Source organism: Odontomachus brunneus, unplaced genomic scaffold, assembly GCF_010583005.1.
Source record: "Odontomachus brunneus isolate Ranch 3 - 2012 unplaced genomic scaffold, Obru_v1 Obru_scaffold_005, whole genome shotgun sequence".
Classification (NCBI taxonomy): domain Eukaryota; kingdom Metazoa; phylum Arthropoda; class Insecta; order Hymenoptera; family Formicidae; genus Odontomachus; species Odontomachus brunneus.
In genome coordinates, this window is record NW_022639455.1 from 2,337,109 (window position 1) to 2,347,998 (window position 10,890).

The 10,890-nt window shown below is 30.0% G+C and overlaps 2 protein-coding genes across 2 annotated transcripts in view; both read right to left on the bottom strand.

The window, feature by feature from the left end:
• LOC116848754 (very long-chain-fatty-acid--CoA ligase bubblegum) overlaps positions 1-6,289 on the bottom strand; it is a 16,817-nt gene extending 10,528 nt beyond the window's left edge. Inside the window, exon 1 of the mRNA XM_032825191.1 lies at positions 6,097-6,289. The gene's annotated coding sequence lies outside the window, so the exon portion shown is untranslated. The remainder of the gene's footprint in view (positions 1-6,096) is intronic.
• Positions 6,290-8,610: 2,321 nt separating this feature from the next.
• LOC116850229 (translocon-associated protein subunit gamma) lies at positions 8,611-10,349 on the bottom strand. The gene is made up of 4 exons (XM_032828257.1): positions 10,046-10,349; positions 9,440-9,567; positions 9,113-9,204; positions 8,611-8,923 (listed from the first exon to the last, which is right to left on the bottom strand). Exons 1-4 carry the CDS (start codon positions 10,173-10,175, stop codon positions 8,725-8,727), a joined length of 549 nt encoding a protein of 182 aa, XP_032684148.1. The 5' UTR covers positions 10,176-10,349; the 3' UTR covers positions 8,611-8,724.
• Positions 10,350-10,890: the final 541 nt, after the last annotated feature.

Below are 10,890 nucleotides of genomic sequence, written 5' to 3' on the forward strand. Positions count from 1 at the left end.
GCCGAGTGTGTTTGTGTGTATCTGTAGATATCCACTTTTAATGCCATATGAGATGAAAAACATCAGACTCGACTGGGATTGAAAACTCGGGCCTTCCGCTTGCCAGACAACCGCTCTTTCCACTGAACTATTTAAGACTTCATGTTTGTGACATCTATATACTTAGTGAAAAATGATTCATTGATTGACGTTAAAATGATATCAAATTGATGTCGGTTTGACGGTTTCAACGTCTATTTGATGTCATTTTGACGTCAACCAACGAATCATTTTTCGCTGGGTATATACTGTTCTAACTGAGCTTCAAATGTAAGTAAAGCGCACTTTCAAATATGTAATTCAAAATCCAAGAATAAATGGCTTTCAAATAATGCGATTGAGTTTGTTAGAACTGTATATGGATTTTAGAAACATGAATATAAACTTAAAGGATAAAATATATATAATATAAGGATAAAATATATTTCGCATAAATCAATTTATTATTGATACAAATGAACATTTTATATATAAAAAAGTATTTTAACACCAATTCCCTTTCTTTGCCTATTATATAAAACTATATAATTAATTCCACAAAATATAAATAACTGAGAATAAAAATAAATTAAACAATTAATATGTAAATCAATTATTATATATTCACTGGCATGTACTGAACATAGACGCAAAAAGTAGTTGCTATAAACAAAATGTTTGTAAAGGCTAAGGCAGAAAACGAGACGTAAGCATCGTAGTTGTAAACGTAAAATAAGGCAGAGAAAAACGTAAACGTAATAGCGAATTCAATAGCTTGCACTAGTGCGCACTGAGTGCGCGTTAAGACTTGTTTACAGAATATTCTTATATTTAAGATCATGTTTTAAATACATATTTAAAAACATTTTAGCTAATAAAATGATTTGTACAAATGTTGTATATATCATATTATGGTTAAAAATATTTGAAAATTTATTTAAAACAATCTTTAAATATAATAATACATACTATGAACAAGCCTTAGTGCGCACTCAGTGCGCACAAGTGCAAACCGAATTCGCTATAAGTCATGAAAGGCTATTAGCCTTACGTTTACGTTTTTCTCTGTCTTACTTTACGTCTACGATTATGATGCTTACGTCTCGTTCTCTGCCTTAGCCCTAATTCCTCACGAATTTTCAAAGTTTTCTAGGAATTAAGTCGCGAAGTATTCACTATAATAAAGTCCTAAGGAATATTTCAAGACGTACTTATTGTGGTTAATTCTTCACGAATTTTTCGGGTATTTATTTTTCTAATTCTATATCTATTCTTTAAAATGAATTCTCTAGGAATTTCTGTTCATCTCTGTGCTATCTGGGTTAGCACGTAAAGATACGAGCAGCATATTGAAAATATTATCAATAAGATATCCGTGTTTTTCCTTATTCATAAAACTAGTATTAAAGATAGAATATTTATTCAATAAGATAATAAATTAAATCTGTTAAAAAATATCAAAATGCAAAAAATCGATCTTTGTACAAGATTAAGGATATTTGTGCAGAATTAAGGTTAGTGAGAAAGAAAAATATATGTGTATGAACGGAGGAGAGAGTGTGACAATGCGGAATTTAATGTGGAATAATGTGGAAACATTAATTCTGGTACGAATACATTATAACTCATATAGCATCAAGATTACACTTGTCACAATGAAAGTCACATCAATGTCATGATATCCACTTTATCACAGGTGTGATGTCATTATGACATCATTGTGAAGTGAAATTTCCAGTCGAACAATTTCATCTCATAATGACGTTATAGTAACATAACACCTGTGATAAAGCGAATATTCGCATATATCACCATGACATTGGTGTGACATTGATGTCATGTAGCAAGTAATAAAATATCTGAGTTTCAATTTCGCAAAATATTTTTATGCAAGGTATAAATCAATCGATCGAGATCAATGATTGATCTCTATTTCTTATATATTAAGTTTATTTCTCTTCAGAAAAATATACTTAATAACGTGACAATTAAAAATTCGTTTGGATACATTCACGTTCTTAGAATCTTTTACGCGTAGCAACATTAGATAAGCATTAAATATATTTAAAATAAAATGAGTGTTCAATTTCTAAATTAATTGTCCGAGATAATCATATCATAGCACTAGATAAACATTAAATGTATTTCAAATAAAATCTCGGAATGTGTGCTTAATTTTTAAATGAATTGATCGAGATAATCGTAGCATAGCATTAAATAAACATTAAATATATTTAAAATGAAATTTCGGGATGAATGTTTAATTTCTAAATTAATTGATTCAGATAATTGTAACATAGCATTAGATAAATATGAAATATATTTAAAATGAAATCTCGGAATGAGTGTTTAATTTCTAAGTTAATTGATCAAGATAATCACAGCATAAATCTCGCCTCCTAAAATTTAACTGATCGACGCGAAATATTCGTACAGAAGAATAAGTAGACACATAGCGTATGTACTTTTTCATGTTATTATACATTCATAAGATCACGCAACCGATAACTGCAATCCAATGACAATGAACGCTTTCATTATAATACGCAATTATACATTTCTATCACAGCGTGATACTGTGACACTGTCGAACGACAGTCAGCCAAAGTATGTCAAAATATTACCATTTATCGATAAAATGTATTATGTATTATGTCCTAATTTATTATGTATTATGTGTATGCTTAGTTAGCAATTTAGTGTAATATTGTTTACGATTTCCTCGACATTAACGAAAAAAAATAGGAAGAGACAAAAAAACAAACTTAAAAACAAACTTTCATATTAAAATATTTCATTACAAGAATCTAATTGTCATAAGTGAAGATTGTTTCTGTTCACTCCTCCTCTTCATATATAGAACCTCCGTTTCGCGAAAGCTCATACATTCGTTAGATCGATATATATGTATAAATTTATGCAGATTACATGTGTAAGTACATCTCCCCAAATAATAACATATTGTTTAATATATGTTATATTGTACTCGTCGTGAATTATACTGCGTCTTAATTGGTTTTAATTATTACCTTTCTTCTTACTGCGTGCGAAAAGAATATAAAAGAATACTTAGATTACAATTAAATTACAGTTAAATAAATTAAGACAAATATTATTAATTCACATTCTATTAAACTATCTTAAGTCAATGTACAACACATTACTCTTTTTCACATAATAATTTATACATTTCTATCATATTTATCTCATATGTAAAATATGTAAAATATGGAATTTATGATATTTACTTTCAATTTTGGGGGATAGAAGTTTAAAACCTATTTATGATATCTCATACACACACAAATCTCAAATCTTACCGTACTCCAGAAATATTGCAGTACAGCTTGTGTTTCTTTTCAATAGCGTAAAGCTTGTGTTATATTATAAGTTGGAGATAAAGGAATCCCAGACACTACACATTATTTACAAAATATTTAAGAAATATAGATATTAAATATTTTATAAATATTCAAATGTCCGAGATTTTTCACAGATATAAAAAGGATTATAATAAATATTTAAAAATATTTATGAAAAACATTTTTCATAAATACTTTTATGAAAAAGATTATGATTTATGAAAGATTTATGAGAAATATTTTTCATAAATATTTTTAAATATTTATCATAATCATTTTCATACCTGAAAATCTCGGACATTAGAATATTTATAAATTATTTAATATCTATATTTCTAAAATATTTTGTAAATGCTATCTGGGATATGAATTAAAGATTACATTTCGACTAATGAACGAACTTCGACCTTGGCCTGTTCCAATTAATTTTAATTGAAATAAATGGTTTTAAAGTTTTAATTTTCAAATCGCAATCCTCTCTCTCCAATAGTAGTGTGACCCGGATTAAGCAAGTTTTTTTCATTGACAAATAGGGACCTCCGTTTTTGAAAACACGAACATGTCTAAACACATTACGTTAACTTAGGAATAAACTTAGGAATAAAATGTCAACGCACAAAGAAATTCGTAACGTAAGAAAGGACTTTCATAACGGATTTCTTTGTGCATAAGTTTATTCTTAAGTTAACGTAACGTATTACGGACATTCTTGTGCGTGAAAAATGAATAAATATTATGAAGGTGAATATCGGTACTAAACGCGATATCGAAGTATTCTATCTGAGGTTCAAGTGCGATAAAAAGATTCTGTCGTCAATGTGCGTTTTACGCAAAAGCAGAAAAATCCGGTTAAAAAGCAGCTCGAATATATAAATTCTTATTTGCATTGAATTTATATCTTTCGAGTCACATCATTACTTTGATAAACTCATATGTGACGAGATACATCTCAGACTTTGTCCCTAAAAGTTTTCCTCGGAATAAATACCACGTCACCGCAGGATCGTTATTTTCATTTTTATAGTCGCGTATAAAACTGCGAGACGTTCGAACGATAATGAGGAAACTTTTATTAAAATTTACACGATATCCATTCAACACGTAATAATATAATAACACTTTTGAACGTTGATAACGTTTCTGAATGGCGCGAAAATAATGTGGCTGGCGATTCATCAGTTTATCTTCCCCTGCTTTTGCTGCCATGATAAAACAGCGAAAGAACCAGTGAAATGCAAAGTCATCTTGCGTCCGAGATCGTTATTTTATACTTCTTTGCAGTTTGTTCTCCGTATAACGCGCAGCACAGTGATATGCGGCAGCGTACTATTAAATTCGATCAACAGGTTCTCTCGTCATTAGATGACATTTACAATTAGAACTATACATTACGTATTTCTTGCTAATGATTGCATAAAAGCGACATCAACATATAATTATTGATAAGAATATATAATTTATTTGACATGAATCTAAAATGTATTTATAACACAACCGTGAGTCAAACTCGGCGCAGTAAATAACAACATTGAAATTTCGCTGATGTTCCAATATACGATGTACGTATATTATTTGTAATATATATACTTTTTTTTAACGTTGCGATATATGCACTTTTTTTTAACGTTGCTATGTGATCTTTTTATCTTATTTCCCTTAGGCCCCTTTCTTTTATGTCGATCGATCCTTCTCTCGTCTTTCTATCTGCGCGAGTTATACGGCTGTCAATAGACGAATCTTTGCACGAGACTTTTCACATTCGCAGTGCTTGGAATATGCACATGACGGTCAGTTGCGACGAAGTAACTTACATTAATATTATATTATCGTACTATAACCGTCATAATCCATTTCGCTATGCACGGCAATTAACTTAGAGTTCCTAACGATACAACCGCCAAATGTAGAGTTACGATCAAGCTTTATGTGACTTAAATAAAACTACAAATATTTCTCGTGTTGTGTAAATGTTAGCGCAATTTATATTCAGATGCTTATATAATATTCGAATTCGAAATCTCACGTTATTTTTGTTCCTTTTCTTTCCTAAAATCCTGAAACACGAAGTTGTAAAAGAGCAAGCAAAACTTAGAAATAAAAGAAATTGTTTACAAGCATTTATATCAGGCGCAGATTACATGCCTGATTAAGCAATGGCCTCTTTGATTTGTCAACGTTGAAGAATTTTTGAATCAAAATGCTCGTTACATACATCATATGCACGTACAATGCGCGTACAATGCGTATGTAAAAGAAATTTATAGAAATAACAGAAAATCGAAGTATTTTCAATCGGAAAACTTAATTAATAATATGAAATGTAACAATGAAAGAAATTGTTTCTCCTTCCTTTGGCTGCGTTCCGAAATTCACTGCCAGTACTGAAATTATATAGTATGCGTAACATGAACTATAAATTTCTAGTACTGGCAATAAATTTCGAAATGCAGCTTTTAATATGTAATAAAAGGACAGCGTTAAAAAAGTGAAGGTCTAATAAAAAAAATGTGCAACTTTAGAGAAAATAATTTGAAACAAAGAAAAACATAACGCAATTATACATTCCAATTAAGGAACGTATTTAAAACGAAAAAAATCAAAGGGTTGTGTAATTTACAAGCTTAAGCCAAAACTCATTTGTTGAATTGTATTTTAACTCGCATCTCTCTCCAACATTATTTATTCTTTCATCTACTCTTCTCTATTTTTCGCTTACCCGATGGTTCAAATCGATTTCTCGTTTGCTCAGTTAATGAAAACCCACGCTTCAAAGTCCGCAGATAAGGATGAAATAGTAGATACTTGTAGTATTCCGAACAACTCAAAAGCTGTTGAGCTACTGACAACTTATACCAACTGCGCGCATGTTTCTAGTCTACCCTTCTCTTTCACATATGTCGATCACACGACGTGCAGCCAACATCTATCATATTCTGGAAGGGGAAGAACTCTAGTCATTTGTAAAGCCATAGATCATTATTTGAACCATATCGGATAAAAATGTTTTCGTCTTATGAAGTAACTTATGAAGTATCATACAAGTTTCGATGATGTTATATCTATCTATAATATACAGAATTTCCGATAATTCACAGAAGAACCGCAGTGTACAGGTAGATTAGGCCAAACTGAACACAAAATTCCTCTCCACTTTTTGCGAACAACCACGTAAAATTTTAAGTTATTAATCAAAGAAAATTCGTAAATGATTACGCGTCATACGATAGATGAGCGACGTCTGCCGCTATATACTTGTATATTAAGTCAAACTTATAGGATGAGTAAAAATGTGATAAGAGGCGAATGTTGAAGGAGATTGTTTAGGAATAGATGTGTGAATAAGTGTGAATGTAATGGTAGATGAAATGTAAGCCAAGTCCCTTCCTGGCATTGTAAGCTGAAGTAATAAAGTATTATTACGTCAAACTGAACAAAAAAGTCCTCTATCATTTTCCAAATTACTATGTACATGTTTAGTTTTTAATTAAAAAAAAATGGTGCATTAACGCGCATAATGTATATCAAACTTCTTTAAGGCTCCTGGGGAGTCGCATCATCCATCTCTTTTTAATGACGTCAGAAGCGAGAAAACGCATGCTAAAAATTCCTGCAAAATACGTCGAGATAAACAGATCTATCCACAAAACAGATATATCCACAAAACGACATTTGCGATCGATTAAGTACATCTCTAAAATACTCCGTACACTTTCCTTTTGTTCTAAAAATCAATAGATAATCGGAAAATTAATATGACAAGATAATGAGGAAATTAGGTTAGAAAAGACGATTGCACGTCACATTTATTTTATAATTATCTGTTGATTGTTAGAACAAAAGGAAAGTGTACGGAGTATTTTAGAGATGTACTTAATCGATCGCAAATGTCGTTTTGTGGATATATCTGTTTATCTCGACGTATTTTGCAGGAATTTTTAGCATGCGTTTTCTCGCTTCTGACGTCATTAAAAAGAGATGGATGATGCGACTCCCCAGGAGCCTTAATTAATAATTAAATATGTATGTGGTCATTTGGAAAATGGTAGGGGGAGAGGACTTTTTAGTTCAGTTTGATATACAAGCATACAGCAACAAACGTCATCATACCTAATCTATCGTATGGCGCGTAATCATCCACAAACTTCTCTGATTAATAATTTAAAATTTTACGAGGTTGTTCGCAAAATGGTAGAGAAATATTTTGTTCAGTTTTACCTAATTTATCTGTACACAAGTACTTAAACAATTTAAGTTTTTATTAAAATATTGATATACTGAAATTATAAGATCCGAACTAAAATAATAAAAATTTAAATTATTTAAGAAATGGGGACAAATTAATCTTATTTCCTCGATTTATTAGAATTATATGATTTCACTCCTTATAAAATGTAAAGAACAAAAATAATAATAAATTATTTTCCATGATTACTTTTTATGTCAAAAACGCAAAAATCTTTATTTCTCAAGTGTGAAACTATTAAATTTAATAATTCTAACAATAATAATTATTAATGTTTTTAGGAATCAGTTGTGTAGTAAAAATCAATATTAACTGTGAAGTCGATAACAAATGATAAAACGATATGTGTATTGTATAACTAATGCTTGAACGTGCAAATTCTACATGATATTACTGATAATTTTTGATCAGTTATAATTAAAAAACTATTGTAGCCTTGACATTTTTGTATAAGGATTTTTTACTCTACTTTATCTTCAGAATACGTTATTAAAATAGCTTACGGTGGTTATGAGACAACCTGTATATATATAATACATATATTTCTTCTCATAATAATTCCAATTAGTATTAATAACTAAAATAATTAATTTTAATTAACTAATTATTATTAAAAAAATATATATAATTGCTTTTGTGAATAATTTAAAAGCGTTTTTACTTTTTAGGTCATAAATATTAATATCATTTAGCGTTGTAATTATTCTTATGTAACTATTTTAATTTAATATAATTTACATATTTCTGGAGATTCCAGTTCTTGAGATTGTTAGAATAAAAAATAACTAATGCATAATAAACAATGCATTATAGTAAAGATAAGATGAATATGATATGTCAGGAATCCAGGATTCAAGGAAGTTGAGAAAAAAAAATAAGGACAATATTATCAAATGTGAGGTAACATTATTAAACTAAAGATAATTTTGTTCGAGGTGCTAGTTAAATTTGTTGAATTTTATACTTTTTTTTTATACTAAGTAGAAATATATTTATTACCATAATTTATATCATAATTTATAATTGTTCATATGAAAAAGATGAAACATTGCTGAAAATTTCTTATGAAATTAGATAACAAAACATACCGTGATGTGTATATTACTGAGATCCCGTCGATAATAATGCTAAAAGTGCACTAGTAGCTCCTACAGAAAGTACATAATTTACTGCGGGTGAGAACGTTTTCAGAATGTAAAACGAAGATACAATAACAAGCGCCAAGAAAAGAGCGTTGTTGTAAAAAATAGAGAACGTTGTTGCTTCATAATCCGCCACTTCATTCTTCTTCCACAAAATTCTGAAAAATTATATACAATATAAATTAGTAGATCCATTTTGTGATTTGATATAAGTTTATAAGTTTGAAATGACACACAGTGGAATATGTAATTTCAAAATTGACTCTAAATTCTATATGTAGTATATATTACTGTGCGCAAGCTTTTCATTGACTACTTCAGTTTCAGAATGATGCAAAGTATATTACCTTTCGTCCTTTTCCTTCTTGCTCATCTTCTTGTCTTCTGCAAGCTTACGGCTTATTTCCTTTGTTACAGCATCTTCTCTTTTTACAGCAATCTATATAACACACACATACACACACACACATATATATATATATATATATAGAATATTCTTATTGCTATTATGTTATTTGTTAAGATTATTTCTTCAATAAATTAGGCATGCAAAAAGTCTGTTAAACAATATCAATTGAAATTATTATGAAAAGATTTATTTACATATTTAACAAGCAACTTTCTGTGATAACTTTATAGGAAAAAATTATTTTCCAAAGTATATGTATACACACCTTATGTTTGAGAATAAATTTTGTATTTTTGTATGCTAATGCAAGAGCATATGTGCTTATTAATGTAATTCCTATGAAAGAAATTAAGTTGGCATATAGATCAATCAAGTGTATTCTCCAAAACAACCCTGAAACATACATAATAATATGATTAATATAAAACATAAGGATATGTTTCTAATCCATTTGTTTAATTGCCCAGCATTTATTGTTAACATTTAGTAATCAGGAAATGAAAATTATAATAAAAAATCATACTCTTCACAAATTATATATAATTATATAGAATTATTGTAACGAGACCTGTATGATAAACTTCTTAAAGATATTACTTTTATTTTCACAGTCAAATTGTAATCTCTATTATTATTTTCTTAAATACTAAAACATGTACGCGAGTGAAGTTTTGTCAAAATCAATAGGAAAATATTCTGTGTAAAACATTAAAACATCTTATATTGTTAAATAACTACAATTTATTTGCAGTAATAAAACCGACCATAAAAATGTAAGATATGATTTAATAATTGTGTAAATTATATTTGTGAAAAAGAAATGAATAACAGACTTAAATTTACAGTTATCAAATTTTGCTTGTGTACTTACAGATGGGTATCGCTGAGACGATAAATGCGTTTCCGTAGAACAACGCCGAGGATTTTGTCGAGACATTTCTGGAAAAATCCTGTAGTAATAGTTCCTCCTCCTTAGTAAACGCCTTGGATTTTCCTGACATTTCTTACGATTTGCGAATATCGATGAATTCAGCAAACAGCCGCTCAACCTGTCTCACGCACTGTTACGAGAGTTAAGATTGGTTAAGATTCAATGGCGTGCGCGAGTATCGCGCTTGCGTAAAAAGAGACGTGGAGACGCGTTGGACGACGTGTCCAAAGAAACGTCACTAGGTTCCGTTCTCATTATCCACAGTAGTTTTTATTACCGATTCCATCATTCAACTTTTTGAATCGAAGTTTCAAGTACAGATGTCACAAGTGTGACATTTATCTTGCTAAAATCAGAGAGAAGCATGAGAGCGACCACCAGCCTAATTTTAATGGCCAGAGCTAGGAGCATTTTCGAGACGCCATCTAACAAAGTGCGCCTTTATTACTTTATTACTTAAGTAATCGTAAGATGTAACGTAAGAACTAACCAATTACGATCGAGTATTCACAAAATGGCGATCTTATAATTCGACGATTCTCAACATGATTGGTCAATTCTTACGTTACGTCTTAGGGCTATCGCACACAAATTGACATAACTGCATATGCATAGCATAAGATCGTATGGACCAATGAGCATCGAATATTAAGCATCGAACACCAATATGGCGACTTAATACTCGATGCTCATTGGTACATAAGGTCTTATGCTATGCATATGCAGTTATGTCAATTTGTGTGCGATAGCCCTTAAGCGTCTTCTACAATGGCAGTAGGAGTAGT

What these genes read in the sequence shown, in the direction of transcription:
- LOC116850229 (XM_032828257.1), bottom strand. Translation starts at nt 10,175, where the DNA reads ATGTCAGGAAAATCCAAGGCGTTTACTAAGGAGGAGGAACTATTACTA. An exon ending in CGTCTCAGCGATACCCATCT is followed by an intron (nt 9,568 to 10,045) that starts GTAAGTACACAA and finishes TGTATGTTTCAG; the next exon opens with GGTTGTTTTGGAGAATACAC. An exon ending in AAGAAGGAAAAGGACGAAAG is followed by an intron (nt 8,924 to 9,112) that starts GTAATATACTTT and finishes ATAATTTTTCAG; the next exon opens with AATTTTGTGGAAGAAGAATG.